Source organism: Odontesthes bonariensis, chromosome 5 (assembly GCF_027942865.1).
Source record: "Odontesthes bonariensis isolate fOdoBon6 chromosome 5, fOdoBon6.hap1, whole genome shotgun sequence".
NCBI classification, from domain to species: Eukaryota; Metazoa; Chordata; class Actinopteri; order Atheriniformes; family Atherinopsidae; genus Odontesthes; species Odontesthes bonariensis.
In genome coordinates, this window is record NC_134510.1 from 15,275,797 (window position 1) to 15,291,477 (window position 15,681).

Sequence of the window (15,681 nt, forward strand, 5' to 3'; positions counted from 1 at the left end):
GCCTTAAGAATATATCAAGGTTAAAAGATCTGATGTGTCAGCAGGACCTGGAAAAACTAGTCCATGCATTCATCTTTAGTCGGCTTGACTACTGTAACAGCACCTTTACAGGTCTACCTAAAAAGTCAGTTTGACAACTGCAGCTCATTTAGAACTCTGCTGCTCGAGTCCTCACTAAGATCAAAAAAGTGGACCACATCAGTCCAGTTCTGAGGTCTTTACACCGGCTGCCTGTCCATCAGAGGATAGACTTTAAAGTTCTGATGCTGGTCTATAAAGCTCTAAATGGTTTAGGACCAAAATACATCAGTGACCTCCTGACCCAGTATGAACCTTCCAGACCCCTCAGGTCATCAGGATCCGGTCTTTTATCAGTTCCCAGAGTCAGAACCACACATGGAGAAGCTGCATTCAGCTTCTATGCTCCACATGTCTGGAACAAACTCCCAGAAAGCCTCAGATCAGCTGAAACACTCAGTGTATTTAAGTCCAGGTTGAAGACACACCTACTTTCAGCTGCATTTGAATAAAGCTTCAAATCTTAAGCTTGAGTTTCAAAACTTAATCACATTTTAACTACTGATTCTATCTATTGTTCTTATTTCTTTCTTTTTTGTTTAAAATTTAAATCATGCTTTTTATTTCTACTGTTTTAATGTATCTGTAAAGCACTTTGAATCACCTTGTTGTTGAATTGTGCTATACAAATTAACTTGCCTTGCCTTATTCACCATCAAAACTCCTTTGCATCTCAGTTTGTCAGTGAAGCTTTGGCACAATTTTAAGTAATATATGAAAGTATAAAAGTCAGAGCCATGTATTGTGTCTTTGTTTCTCTACAAGTCCAGAGAGGAGATATGGATACAGTGACAACTAAAAATCCCAACCGGGAGATCCCGATCCACTTTCAGGCCAGCTTGAGGACATAATCCCTCTTTACTGGCCTGACCCCAGAAGCCAGTGCCCGACTCACCTCCATCACAGTGTAACTCTCAGCTTCTCCAGGATTTCAGACCCTCTCAATCCATTTCACAGAGTAACCTCAGCTAACAAGTGGAGAACATTTAGCCATTTGTCTATGCGATTGTATTGTTTTGATCAATACTCAAAATTCAGAACCTTAGGTAGCATAAAGGATTCGATCAGCTGGTTAACCAGACGCTTTGCATTATGCCGAAGTTACTTGATATGGTTCAGACCACCTTACTGTAAAACCTGCAAGCAACTAATGGTGAATCCCACTTCTCCTTTTGCAGTCGGATGAAAAAAAGAATGCAAGATACATTTACTCCTCCACTTGAGAGAGTTTATTCTTATTTAAAGGGATCATACCATCCATTTCCAAGAAAGAACTACAGCCTCTGACTTTCACATTTCAGCCATACTGCATACTGCATACTGCAGATGAGCAACAGAAACCCTCTTGTGATGGAGCCAGAGGACAACATTACCAGCAAAAAGTAGAAATGATCATTCAATTTACGTGCTGGATTAATTCCTCATCCTGACAAAGCCTTGAAATCCTGTCCATGAAAATCACAAACAGTTTCTGGCAGCCTATTTGAATTCTGTTGCCAACAGAGAACAGGTCAAACTTATTATTTCAATCATGTATACAGGGACTTAATAGCAAGAGGATTGGGTGCAGAAGGCTGAGGAGAGTGATCCTCTGATAATTATCACACACCCTCGGATCACATTTCTTTAAACTGGGGATCACCACCCCAACTGTCCAGTCTAGACATGTTGTCTCCAATGTCTGTGCAATGCATTGGCCTGTCAACCAAGACAGCACTCCAACACTGCAAAAGCTTTTATCAGTTCAAGGTGAATCTCATCCACCACATCCACCCAGGTGGAGGGAAAATGCCACAAATTCAGGAGTCCCCCATTTGCGTTCCAATGCCCAACAGTATCACAAGTCGAGGTCAGGGAGTCACAACCCTAGCTGAGAACAGTCAGGGCAGTGTCCTCTGTTCTCTCTAGCTTTCCACTCTGTTTTCCAGAACTTCCTGGCTAAGTGGTAATAACTGTCATAGCCTGTCTTAACTTCTTCCTTCTCCACATCATATATTTTGCTTTAGTGACTGCAGTCATTGCGACTTTATTTTTGTCTGCCAGTACTTATCAGCTGAATCTAAAGTTCCCCAAGCTACCCAGGCTCTAAAAGCTCCTTTCTCCATCCTGATGGCCTCTGGTGTCTATCATTGGGTCCTTTGTTTTGCACCATGACAGGCAGCCGACAGGCTTCCACGATGGGAGAACAATAAGAGGACAATAAGACATTTTGTCATAGTGTATTTATAAATGTAAGGCCAAGAAGAAGTCGCAATTGTGTGTTGTGCAGACTATTATTTTTTCCTTCTCTCGGTTTCCTTTACCTCGCCTTTCTCTCAATCTAGTATTCTCTTTCTAGTCTCTTAGGCTTTGTCAGATGTCCAGGTATCCTCCAATGCTCCTTTCCCTGCAGAGAAGATTACACTGTGCTGGTCTGGGGGGTGCCAGGCCTTCTCCTTTTATCAACCTTGGGCAGGTGGTAGAGATTTTTCTCTCAGCATATTACCAGCAATCCTTCTGACTTCACTTGAAATAGACGGTTATAACTGAGCTTTGGCTGAGTAGCATGAGATGCTGTGTGTTCACACTTTGATCACACTTGAATCTATTTTAAGCCCACCCAGCAGGTGTAAATTAATTCTGGTGATAAACAGCTCATTTGTGTGCTTCCCGTTGTGTATCTTAGTGGGAATTGTTTTGTAGATTTGCTGGTGTAACTCCTATCTGTGCACATTCATACAGAGTGCAGAAATATGTGAGTACATGTGCCTCAGTGGTGATGTGACTATTTATACCTCTGTCTGTCACACACTTAAAAAAGCAGAAGCATATATCAGTCTCTTAACAAGTGATAACTGCTAGGACTGAAGAGATATCGACACAAACTCAAAGACACATAGCTCAAGGTGTGTGTGGCAGTGTGAGTGAGAGATAATAGAATTATTTGGCGGCAGATACAGGAGCAGCTACTGACAACAAAGCAATAAAGATAAAAATAACAGTGAATCACTTCCACCAAACTGTTTACAATACATAACAAGGTATTACTTACTTTACCTCATTGACTGTATGTTCGGGGATTTTGTGCAAACATGTTAACATCTAAGTGTATGAATCCCTGAAAATGATTTCTAATCCAGTAGGAATTAGTTTTACAATGTACACCAGGAAACATTTTAAGCACTCAACAAACACTCTTTATCTTTGTGATTGCTGGTCATTTGTATCACTTTAAATTTAGGTTAGATAAAGGTCACTGTGTTCCAAGTTCCGTGTAAGAGATTGAATTAGAGACCCAAGGGAATACTGTATTGAGAACACTTAACTGAGTATGATGATATTTTCTGGAAAAGTTTGGTGTTTCTGTAGTAACTGAATAAAACTCATAAAAATAGTGTTTTTATGAGTGACACACCCTCTTGTGTGAAAAAAAAACGCCCATATTGATAGAGATCAGTGGTTGGGAAGCTTAAAGGATAAGACCGGTTTTTTGACATTGGGCCCTTGATTTCACATTATAACATGATGTTCTACTCACCCCTGCTTGTTGTTTGTCATTTGGAGCTGTTCCGAAGATATTCGCGAGGCGTCTGGCTGCTCTCTTGAGATATTCGGCCATGAAACGGTTTCCTATGGGCAAGTTCATACAGGCACAAACTATGCTGTTTATAATTTATTAATTACTGTACACCAGCACTGATAACGTGGAGGTGCGTCGCTTACTTAAAAAAATCCGGGTTACTAATTTTGAATTTTAGCCGAATGAATAAATAGGCAGCAGGTCTGTGGGCTGCCTGTGGCAGTAGCACGACGATGACGTCAGTAACACCCACTTTACGACAAAAAAATCAAAATTACAATAACCCGGATTTTTTTAAGTAAGCGACGCACCTCCACGTTATCAGTTCTAGTGTAGAGTAATTAATAAATTATAAACAGCATAGTTTGTGCCTGTATGAGCTTGCCCATAGGAAACCGTTTCATGGCCGAATATCTCAAGAGAGCAGCCAGACGCCTCGCGAATATCTTCGGAACAGCTCCAAATGACAAACAACAAGCAGGGGTGAGTAGAACATCATGCTATAATGTGAAATCAAGGGCCCAATGTCAAAAAACCGGTCTTATCCTTTAACTGACTCCTAAAGTTGTAAAATTTGATAAGCTGCTCTTCCACCAATCACAATATATTTTCATTAACTTAATTTGTAACATTTAAACATTTTTCCCCCTTGGTTTTAACAGATAAAAGTAGGATGAACTGTTTTATTGTCAGTAAAAGGTCATCTTGTGAACACACTCCTGTGATTATGGTGGTATTTCAGTTTGTTTGTCCTTAAACAGCAGGACGAAAGGTCTAAGGAAAGGTTAGCTGACATACCATTCACCAAGTAAGTTAGCAATATAAAAAAAGCTATTCTCCACAAGATCTGTAAAAATGTCAGAAATGTAATTTATAGGTCACAGATATGATAATATCCACGATCTACAAGTGACCCCATGACCCCCGCCCCCACTTCACCATCTTGACCTCCACAGGAATATGTGTGCCAATTATGATAGACTTATCAATATTTTTTACAAAGTCCCTGAAAGCAAAGTTAAATTGTGATTTGCATGAGAAAAAAAATAGTAATTTTCGTAATCTACTTGCGTGGGAACTCATGTTTGTATACTCAGGAATGTAGCTCCTTGCCTGTCAGTGGTCACATGACATGAGTGTTGTGTATTCAGGCAGATTTACACCACAGACCTTTTCTCACATCCAAAACTAAGAAATTATGAGCAACTTGGGAGGAAACATAACCCGACTGGCTCTCACATCACAAATATCAGCAAATATTTCTGGCACATCCCTGTTCTTTCTCGTCATCTTCTGTCGTGCTAATACCACAGACTTCCCACTCAGTTCAGAATAGGAAAGAATCTGATGCCAAAATAGGAAACCTATGGTGGAGTGAAGAGAGTTGTAGATGAGCAGCTGAATCAACACATTGCTCCATACAAACTCTGCTGTATCAGCTAAAAGACAAAGGAGCAATCTCTCCTGCTGACTGTCTGTTGTGTGTGCTGGATGTATGTGTGTGTGTGTGTGTGTGTGTGTGTGTGCAGTGTGTGTTTTTCTGGCTGTTCATACTGCTCTATCAGATGTCATAGCACACAGTGAAAGGAAAGCACACAAGAGTCAAATTATACTGTTCAATTTATTGATAGTTTATCTTAAGTGGGGGCCACATGTTCTCTCACAACAGCCTCCTAAAGAATCAGGGGAGATGTTCAACAACATTAAGTCAGTAGGCAGGTGTGATCTAACATGAGCAAAAAAACAGTGTTTGAATGGAGTATTTGCAATGCAAGGAAATAATTTAATATTTTTATTTAATATTTGTTTTCCTATTGCTCAAAGTAAAGGCAGAAGGACAAGCAACACCATTTCCGTGACTGTGGAAATCTTCACACATGCACGCGTGTAAGGTCACCACCAGGGAGAAACAAAGAGATGAGGATACACATAGAACTGCACTCCTTCACATGTTGATCCTAAAGGCAATAGTTAAGAGCAGAAAAATGTAATGTATTATATGCATGGTGACTGCCTGAATTCAACCACATACATATAAATTATTAAAAAGTCTCATCTGTATGTGATGAACTGAAGATATCCTAACTTCTCTGCGTTATTCAGTTATTTAGGTTTCTACGGAGTGGTTCAAACCTGTTACGAAGTAATTTCTATTCATTAAATGTATTCCTTTTAAATCAAAACAGGGTTTTGCTTTGATGTTGACCAACTTTGTTTGTCTACAGAGGCTGCATGTGCAGAGGAAGCAGACAGCAGCAAATCAGAAATGAGAGAATGTTACTCACAAAAAGGAAAATTAAATGCACAAATATATGATTCTGAGTTTACCAACAGTAAGTGCCTTCACGCTTGATTATAAGAGCATAAAATTCACTGGGAATGACAACAATATCATATATAACTCCCTTCACTGACTAAATTGCTCATAAAATTAATTCAAGCATTGTTTAAATTGACGGATAAAAGGAAGATGTTCTGTTTGCTATTAAGTCATTCTTTGGAAGGGAAAGTAAGGGCCTCCCTCAAGTGGACAATCTGTGACAGTGCAGTTAACTGATCAAGTATTAAAGGGTTTTTCCTTTTTTTTTTTTAATAGGTTGGTGAGATGTATTTGTGAGAGTCATTGAGATAGATTGGTTGATGTAACAAAGTGTGCTAAATGGATCTAGTCCATATAACTGTCTGTTGTAAAAACAATGTGGTATAAAAATCCACAAAACAGCTTTTTCTCCGACTGCTTTAACCTTTTTGAGGCTTCAGTTGTTTTAGAAGGAGAAAAATCCTCTCATCTGAATTTCTCCTTGATTCTCCAAAATGAGAGCACTCTGACCGCCTTTAACTGCAGGTAAAACAGAGACTACTCCTGAATACTTCACAGAACCCCATTGATTAAAATACATAATATCCCTTTAATGCATATCAGGGAATATTTTACTTTTAGTGATTTCTGTAGGATTAACAGAATGAACTAGCTCATAGTTTAGCTGTTTTTCTGTTTCTCATGTAAAACATGTAGAACAATGAAGTGAAGAGGTGAGGGGACAGACTGAATCTCGATTGTTTATTGGCAAAATCATCTCCAGAACCGGGTTAGTCCAACTATCTCTTCACCCAGACATGAAAGGATTTAAACTTAACCGTTAATTCAATTTTTTCCTTTTAGTCTTTTGGTGTTCTTGCTTCAGTCTTTCGTTATTACAGTGTCCAAGTCATCTTCTGTGTCATCTCTCGCTGAAAACACAAAGATATCACAGGACATGTTGTAAGATTTCAGTCTTTGGTCAGATTGTTCTTGTATAGCAGTTCTAAAGCTGTGAAATTAAGCACTGCTTACAAAGGCACAAGGCTTTCCGGACGGTCTCAGATCTTTGCAGCATGATGAATAGTAGACCAAACACCAGCAGGATGCCAAAGAAACCGCCAATTACGCAACCAATGAGAGTGTAATAGCTGGCACCATTATCTAGGTGTGAAGAAAAGAGATACCTAAGAATTTAAACTGGCAACATGTACAAGAACAGTAAAGACTGTTTTACTAAAACAGGTGAGGACAACAATAACAATACTGAAAACAGGGATTTTCAAAATCTTGAATATTATTGTTTGTATTTCCAACATTTCACTACGTCACCATAAACATGCAGGATGGCAGACGGTGCATCAGGATTATTTGTCTGCTGACAAATGACTCTTGTGCCATTGTCCGAGAAGGAGGTTCCCTTGAGGGTCCACACAGCCACGGTCTCTCCGTTCTTCACATAGCAGCTTCCATAGAGGGCCTAAGAAGAAGAAGAGTACGCACAAGGTAAACACACACCAATTCAGCAGGGAAAACATAATCAGGAGATTTCAAGATTTAAAAGATTTTCACCACAATATGAACTGTGACAGCTGGAAAAAAAATCAACGAGCCACTAAAAAAAATCCATCGTTCACAGATTTAATATGACAAATGTTCTTCAAATATTTGCATTATTTCAACTATTCTTAGACAAAACCCATGCTGAAACTACAAGTTCCATTTGATAGGCCGACATAAACGGGTTAAATGTCTGAAAGATCTTTTGTTTAAAAGCTTGATCAAATGTCTTCCTCCTTGTGTACTTCCTGTTTCTACCCTTTCTTTAAGCTGAGACACAATTCAGAACTTCTTCCTGCTTGAGTAAAAAAAAACTTTAAAGAATAATTAAGTAAACTAATGAATATAGACCTCACCTGGGGAACATCTTCAACATGGCCGTGAGGGCAGGTGAGGCTGTAGTTACCATGACTCCCGTAGAAGGTGAATGTGAGATTCGAGGATGTTTGGGGCACTCTACAGCTGAACACTGCAGGTTCACCCACAGCCACTTTGACATCAGATGGACGCTCACGATAACTGAGAGCTGCAGGGTTTGGCGTATCTGTGCTGTCTTGTGCTGTAACAGTGTTTGGGTGATATGTGTTTGAGAGATTGGGGAAAAAGAACACAGTAAAAAAATTACCGGAATATTTTCACAAATGATTCAGTTTAAAACCTACGTAACACTTTTCCGTTTGTAGTAATTTCCTTTGTGGTGCTGAAAGTTTTGCAACAGGAAGTTTCAGTCAGTGATAGTCTGTATGAGGCCCTCCTGCCTGCTGAGGTGTTCAATTTTACATGGTGATCTGTGCCACAACCACATCTTGTTGATACACAGCGACATATGGATTTATATTTATTTGCTGCAAATCTAACCGTGAAGTTCATACAGCCAGTGCATGTGATCAGTTACCTGAGGAGCGTGTGCTGATTTGGAGTACAGCCAGAAGCAGCAAGCAGACATGAGAAACTTTTCCTTTTTTCTTCATTTCTTCCTTCTTTCTCTTTTTGACTTCTCCTCCAAAAGTGTTTCTTATTCCATAGATTAATCTGGAGAGTTTCAAACGTCTTTTTTCATACTATGCTGAAGCGTTTCAATAAATGCAATAGTACACGTCATTTTGAAAAGGAGGACAGATATCTTTTTTTTCACATCAACAAGTATTTCAAAATCAACGATTGCATTTCACACCATGAACAGGAAGAAAATATGTGTCCGGTCCTGAGTATTAAAGTTGTAATGAAATTCAATTATTTCAAAACAACGAGCAAATTTTGACAATGCTGCTTTGAACTGAGAACACTCTACTGATTCAAGGTCTAACACTGATGAGTTAGAAAATACTAATACTTACTTACAGACCTCTTTGGGTTTTAAACTGGTTACAGTGGCAATATTATCTAAACTAATACTAGCTGTTTGTCAAATTAAATATTACAATAATTCCTCAAATATCACGTTGTTTAGTAAAATAGTGCATAATATGAAAAAAAATACAACACAAACCACAAAATGGACAGGAAATTCCACATTAGCTCTTCAGGCTGGATACCTTCTCAGGACTGCTCTGACAAATATCTCCTTCCGTAAACAGTTGAGTGGACTGCCTTCAAACAATGCCTGCTGTCTCTGTCTTTTTGTGCCTCTCTAACAAGAACAGAAGTTTGGAGCAACAATGCACCTCGAGGAATGCAGACATCTTCCTGATTAACGAGGTGGATTCCTGTAAGAAAACAAACAGGTTTAGCAGGCCTGGCTTAAAACAGTGATGGCTGCTTGGACAAATGCATGCAAGGATTCACTGCTGCTCAATGAGAGTTTCTCTTTCTTACACATAGATAAATGTGTCATAGCCCCTTCCCTCATTCACTCTCAGGTTAAAGTACCTTAATGAAATTTCATTTTCAGAAAAAGTTCCTTTTGTGAATGACAAGCAAGTTGATCTAGTGCCAACACAGCAGGAGTTGCATAACCTTTTTTTTTGCACGGCATAGATGTACTTCCTGTTTGAATGCTCTTTGCAATTTAAAAACTGTGCTGATGATAAATTAAGGGAAGAAAAAGAAGGATTACTCCCTGTTCAAGCTGATTCCGACATTATTATGCTTCACATCGCCTTGTACACAATTATTACAACTCTCAGATTTGTATGCATTCTTAATGCATCTTGACTGCATTCCCATGCAGAGGCTATTTCGTGCCGTCCACTTGTTATCGGATTATCCAGAGCACATGAAAGCACCTGCCCTAATGGCATAGAATGTTTGGCTCAAATGCTGCCTGTTACTGAGATATTAGTGCCAAACCTGGTTTGTAACAGCATCTTTGGCTCGGCCTTCTCCAAAACAAGATTGTAATCATGATGGCAGGTCAGTGGGACTCAGACACGATGGCATTAAAGTCTGACATCAACATAATAACAAAAATGTTAAAAAATGTAACAATGTGTGTGACGGATGTTTGGCAGCAATGTTGCTTAGCAGGTTCAGCATCTTGATTTAGCCTGTACGCGAACTAACATCACCTAACATAATAATAACTGAAGCAGGGAGTGATTGGAATATAGCATTTAAAAAAAAACAACTTTGGACAAAACTTTTAATCTTATGGCAGTAACAGAGAAAAAGTTAACCCAAGTCTACTGAGACAATATGAACCTTGATACTTTTTTGAAGTTCCATATCAATCCCTCATATGGGTTAGTGATAAAGTAATTAGTAATTACTACATAACTTGTTTTTGAATGACTTAATAGTAATGAATAAAAAGTTGCTTTATTCAATGAAACCAAAGGCACTGCTAAGGCAGGAAAAATAAACCACAAACAAAACTCATAGAGAATCAAGGAAGGATGAACTGACTAACTTATTGACCAAAAGATAAGCCACAAGGCGGACGACTAAGTTAACTGGAAAGATATAAGTGCTGGGTAGGTTGATGAGTTCAGTGACAACAGGCGAGTGATTATCAGCAGTGTGAATGAGACCAGGGGGCAAGAACAGGACAAGTGAGGACATCCCTTGACAAGAAACAAGAAAAGAACAGAATCTAACACTGAGGACTGAAACTAAGATACCACACGCATACACAGAAGAGAGAAGGCACTAAGAAGTAATGAACCAGAACAAAATCTAAGAAACCAAAAGACAGAAAGCCAAGTCCAGAGTTCCTCTTTTCCGGATCATTAAAAATTTACTTTTTGCTTTGTCAAAGAACTAAATCCAAGATTTGCAAGAAGACAGAAATATAAAAAGCCTCTTTTGAAACTTTGCACGTGATGTGTATAATTACATTGCTTCAATAGTGAAACTTGATGATGGTGCTATTATAAGCCCACGCCATTTTCCCTGCTGAAAACAAGACTGCACCCTTTTCAGAACGCCTTTTATTTGCACGTTTAGTGGGTGCTTTGATGTATCTTTGTTTTGTAAGCCTCCACAAAAAAATGAAATTTTAAAGTGAAGATTTTCTCTGCATTAACTGTTTAGTTGTCTTATACTATAGTCTCAGTTTTCTCCACTCCTGCTATCATTTTTCTCTTCTCTGTTCATTGAAAACCTCACATTATAATGATGACTCATAGCTGTTGAGAGGGTGGAGAGCAGCTGATCCCTCCCATCCTGTAATGGACAAATCAGACCTAGTTTCCAGGTCTCAAAGTTGTCTTGATATTTAGTGTGTTGTGTTAATGCAGAGAAGATGATTGCAGTCCTGCTGTTTTTGCTAATGAGGCCAGGTAAGGAGCAGTTCTTTTTTCGTTTAATTTCTCCTTTTTATCACATTTATCTGCTAATTTAGCTTATTCCATTTATGTTTTGGGGTTCCCTTTTTTTTATTTATTATTGCACTGCCATACTGTTTCTACACCATCGTGCAAGTAGTAAGGGAGATCAAAATTCCGCATTTTCTCCACACCAATCATGCTTATTCGGGCTGTTATGACTTCAGCCAATACATTCATTGTGGCTGCTTTCAAAGCTTTCCTTTTTAACAGAACCAAAAGTAGCTCTGACACATACAGAAAGACATGTCTACAGACACTTCCCTTTTTGTTAAAGCATGCAGCTCGATCATAATTCACATGAAGTGGCATTATGAAATTATTTAATTTTGATAGCATAAGCCAACAATCATTGTTTTTACTCAATCAAAATGATATCCCTGACATGTTTTATGTTGTTGTGAGAGCACATGTTGGCTATAGATTGAAGGAACCCACTGTTTAGAGTGGCTCAGTGTCTGGTTTAACTTACAATGGAAAACTCCTAATGAAACATTAACAGAGAAAAAAGTCAGCTTATGAACTTTGTGTGTAAATACTGGTGAAGGTGGTGGAAACCAAAATGTATAGATAAATAAATATGGGTAATATCGTAGTGAACGATGATATTCACATGATTTTTGCTCTGTTGGAGAGTAGATTGCCTCAATTTTCTCTGCTTTCTGTTTTAAGGCATATATATAGATGGAAAACTATTAAGATGCATTACATATCATGTTAATGCTTTCTCTACAGGAACAGTGAGCACTGATGGGACCGTGACATTTGAAAACCCAGATTATTGTGCTCTGAAGGGATCATCAGTGCAGTTTAAATGCTTGTACAACTACTCGGATGTAGAAACTGTCTCACAGACTTCATGGTTCAAAGGAGTGATAGAAGATGGCATCTTTCAACGTGTAAATCTTTCACTAATTCCGTCGTATCAAAACCGTTGGGAATATCGTGGTGATCATCAGCACAACTGTAGCCTGGCACTTCATGACCTGCAGGATAATGACACTGGATATTACTTCTTTAGGTTTGACACAAACAAGTATGGATGGCGTAGTAAGGGATCAGTGTACCTGTCTGTTACAGGTAAAACTATATTACGAGTGTCACTGTTCAGGCTTAACACTTTTAGTTTTTTTAATAACACAATCTTTTTGTCTTTCACTGACTGATGTCCAGAGCTACATGCTGAAGTTAAGCCCCAGAGAGCGCGAGCTGGAGACAATGTGACCCTCAATTGTAGAACATCCTGCCATTATCCCAACATAGTCTGGCTCAGAGATGGACATCTGGTGACAAAACCAAAGTTCACAGCTAAGGCAGAAGATGCTGGGTACTATTCATGCTGTGTAGAAGGACACAAGTCAGTGCAATCAGACCCCATGGCTCTGGCTGTTTGGTGTAAGTACACAGACAAGCTCTGAATTCAAAAAGTTGTAGAGTTCACAGAAAAATACTGAGGTGTTTTGTTGCTCTCAGGATCTCTGACAGACAAAATCAATATCTTTTTGTGTTATCCATGAAACTTTAAATGATCAGGACAATTAGTGCATAATAACAAAATCCTGTACAGTAAATCATTTATTGTATATCACAGCACAGTGGTTGTGTTTCCGTTGCAGATTCTCCTTTGAATGTATCTATTGAGGTGAGCCATGGTGAATACCTGACAGAGGGCAGCAATGTGAGTCTGACCTGCAGCAGTGCTGCTAACCCTGCAGCAGATGCCTATACCTGGTACAGGAGTGGTGTTTCCAGCTCCAACTCCCTGCTCCGCGTGGGGTCAGGACAGGTGCTGACAATTTCCCCCGTGGAAGCGTCCCACAATGGACTATATCTCTGCCAGGCACAGAACCGTTTGGGAAAAAGCAATTCAACCGCAGTGCTGCTGGCAGTTGGAGAAGAGGGCCGTGAGTGTGCATGGTTTTCTAATTTTTCTAGTCTGAGAACTGTAGTTCGAATGTTGCAGATTAGTGTGATACAGTTTCATCAATCCTGCACAGTTGGGGAAATCAAAATGTGAGTTTAATAAAAAAAGTAGTCTGGAAAATGCAGCGATACAACAATTAACAACAGACAAACTGTGTTTAATCAATCAATTAATCAACCTACAACTGCCCTATTTTTCTTACTACAGTATATTTATATTTTAGAGGTAAATCTGAGAAAAATCTGAGAAATTTCTCATTCCTCTTTTTTACCTGTACCAACAGTCAGTCGTTACACCGTCCTTAAAATTGGAGTTTTAGTGATTGTTGTGCTGCTGCTGCCATCACTGGTGATTATCTGGGCTTGGTGAGTAACACAACCACGCCAAATTTTGACTGTGTGTTATTTTCATTAAATACATGTGGGGAATGTGAATTCAGTGTATAAACATCTATAAACATCATATTAAAGGAGGCGAAGGCGTAATTCTCGTAATTCTGCTTCAGACAAAGAGGTAAGAGGGAGAGGATCAGGCTGCGTTTAAAAAGCAAATAAAAGCAGTCTCGCAAAATGTCAAATGTTCTCTTATGTTTCAGACGGACAGTCATGATTATGAAAACATCCTAAGCATCACAGAAGTCAAAATAACAACTCCAAACTAAAAACAAGGTGACACAAAAGGAAAAAAGTAAGAGAAGGATTTTGACCTTTTATTACAAGACGATGACACGCTGGCAAAACATGCTGTTTGTACGGTTTGCTGCCTTTTTTCTTAACTGAGCTCCATGACAGTTCGAATCACTCCTTCTGATTGATCAGTGCTCAGAGAATCAGTGGTTGGAGTTTCTAAGAACATATAACTGATATTTACTGAGTCAATTCAATAATTCTAATATTTAGTATTACAATTTTGTTTGAATTTGAATAATCTGATTCATGTTGCTGGTCTGAAAATAGTTGCTGTTGGTCGTGAGAATGGTCTGCTTCTGGTGCACCAGACTGTATCAATGCATTACCGTGGTTAGACTGAGATATGCTGCCTACCCCTCTCAAGTTTGAAATGAACTCTGGTAAAACTGAAACTGTTAATTTCATCTAACCAAGTTATTTCTATTTTTTACATCATCAGTATCAAGATCAGTATTTTTCTTTGGCCTGCATAAGGTTGGTTAAGGTTTTTGTTTCATAATACTCACTGTTTTTATTGGTCACTAAAAACAACATTTTAAGTTTGGGTTAATTCTGGCTGCTGTAATAACTGCGTAAATTATGTTTTTGTAAAGGAACTTGTCACCGTTTACTAATCATGTGTGAAAGGTGTTTCCATTTAATTTTGTGATTTGGAACATATGTTATTTACTTTGCTATGTAATAAACTTGAAGTATTTTGTAAACCTGGTCTTTCTTTATTATGATAAGGGATCTAACAGAGTTAATCTCTAATAATTAGTGTTGACATTAGAAATAATACAATACAACAACCCTGTGATAATACTGACGGTAGTCAGGTCCTTTTTCGTGTCATATGCTTTTCATTTCATCTGATGTCAGATGCAGGGCTTCTGTTTAGTTTTTGCTGCTGTTGTTGTCCTATAAATCTCGAATCTTGCACTTTTAATTTTTTTTTATTATTGTTTTGCCACAGTACCAGGGTTGTGTGGAAGTTTGTCGAATTGTTATTTCCAATCCAGTTACGTGTGACGATGCTGCCGTGTTTGTTTTTTACTTTTTACTTTATTTTTGTATGTTATTGTATTCTATACATGTATTCTATTCAATGTGCACCTGGCAATAAAAAGAATTAAATAAAAGAAAAAAAAGAAAGAAATCGCAATATATGCACCAGTAAATGCCTTCATAAAAACATCAGACACATTGTAAAAATGGACTGTGCAGAAGCGCATGTATGTGTAAAAGTATCTCTTAATACTTTCAAGCTTATATTTACAGCTTTTACAAATAAATCTGAGAATCCGTTCTCAGTTTAAAACAGCAAATTCGAAAAAAAACCAAACAGACAACCCAAAAATAGTCTAATGAGATGAAAAGCTGAAGTCCAAGTCTTCTTTTAAAAGCCCTCTTTTAAATGACTGTGCTGGTGTCCGAGTCAGTGCCCTCCAGGTTTTTATCCTTCCCCACTTTTCCTCAGGCTCTGGAAAATATCTGCTGGAACCCAGAGTTTACTCAAAAACACACAAACATAGCCCTGTCTGAAATGATAACAGCTCCTAATTGGATCATGGTGACTGTATTTTCTATCATCGTTATAATGCTCATTGTCATCATCAGTAACAGGCTCTCAGTAAGACTTGCCTTTGTGTTCTCTGTTTCCGGACATTGCTTACACAGTACTTGTTGGAATCTATCAGTGGTAGTAGTAGCTCATATGTGATAAACTGTGGCGGATATCCTGTTTTCAAATTCACATCTGTTTTCTGCAACACTTCAAATCCGGCACAAAAAATCTCAGGTTATCAGAAGGGAGAAAAAAGTCTCTT

At 38.5% G+C, this 15,681-nt stretch overlaps 2 protein-coding genes across 4 annotated transcripts; one reads left to right on the forward strand and one right to left on the reverse strand.

Moving 5' to 3' along the window:
• Positions 1–5,239: 5,239 nt before the first annotated feature.
• On the reverse strand, positions 5,240–9,151 carry LOC142379761 (uncharacterized). Of its 3 annotated transcripts, XM_075465006.1 has the most exons (7): positions 8,986–9,151; positions 8,392–8,528; positions 7,853–8,055; positions 7,269–7,416; positions 6,972–7,100; positions 6,776–6,868; positions 5,240–5,595 (listed from the first exon to the last, which is right to left on the reverse strand). In XM_075465006.1, exons 2-6 carry the CDS (start codon positions 8,465–8,467, stop codon positions 6,819–6,821), a joined length of 606 nt encoding a protein of 201 aa, XP_075321121.1. In that variant the 5' UTR covers positions 8,468–8,528; positions 8,986–9,151; the 3' UTR covers positions 5,240–5,595; positions 6,776–6,818. The 3 variants fall into 3 exon arrangements, with proteins under 3 accessions (XP_075321121.1, XP_075321122.1, XP_075321119.1); XM_075465007.1 differs by having other exon boundaries at positions 5,240–6,868; positions 9,032–9,151; XM_075465004.1 differs by having other exon boundaries at positions 5,240–6,868.
• Positions 9,152–11,131: 1,980 nt separating this feature from the next.
• Positions 11,132–14,971, forward strand: cd22 (cd22 molecule). The gene is made up of 7 exons (XM_075466582.1): positions 11,132–11,215; positions 11,996–12,340; positions 12,434–12,655; positions 12,877–13,164; positions 13,468–13,549; positions 13,655–13,697; positions 13,780–14,971. Exons 1-7 carry the CDS (start codon positions 11,179–11,181, stop codon positions 13,843–13,845), a joined length of 1,083 nt encoding a protein of 360 aa, XP_075322697.1. The 5' UTR covers positions 11,132–11,178; the 3' UTR covers positions 13,846–14,971.
• The last annotated feature ends 710 nt before the right edge of the window (positions 14,972–15,681 follow it).

What these genes read in the sequence shown, in the direction of transcription:
- LOC142379761 (XM_075465007.1), bottom strand. Translation starts at nt 8,467, where the DNA reads ATGAAGAAAAAAGGAAAAGTTTCTCATGTCTGCTTGCTGCTTCTGGCT. An exon ending in AATCAGCACACGCTCCTCAG is followed by an intron (nt 8,056 to 8,391) that starts GTAACTGATCAC and finishes ACACTGTTACAG; the next exon opens with CACAAGACAGCACAGATACG. An exon ending in ATGTTGAAGATGTTCCCCAG is followed by an intron (nt 7,417 to 7,852) that starts GTGAGGTCTATA and finishes TCTTCTTCTTAG; the next exon opens with GCCCTCTATGGAAGCTGCTA.
- cd22 (XM_075466582.1), top strand. Translation starts at nt 11,179, where the DNA reads ATGATTGCAGTCCTGCTGTTTTTGCTAATGAGGCCAG. An exon ending in GTTTTTGCTAATGAGGCCAG is followed by an intron (nt 11,216 to 11,995) that starts GTAAGGAGCAGT and finishes CTTTCTCTACAG; the next exon opens with GAACAGTGAGCACTGATGGG. An exon ending in CATGGCTCTGGCTGTTTGGT is followed by an intron (nt 12,656 to 12,876) that starts GTAAGTACACAG and finishes TTTCCGTTGCAG; the next exon opens with ATTCTCCTTTGAATGTATCT.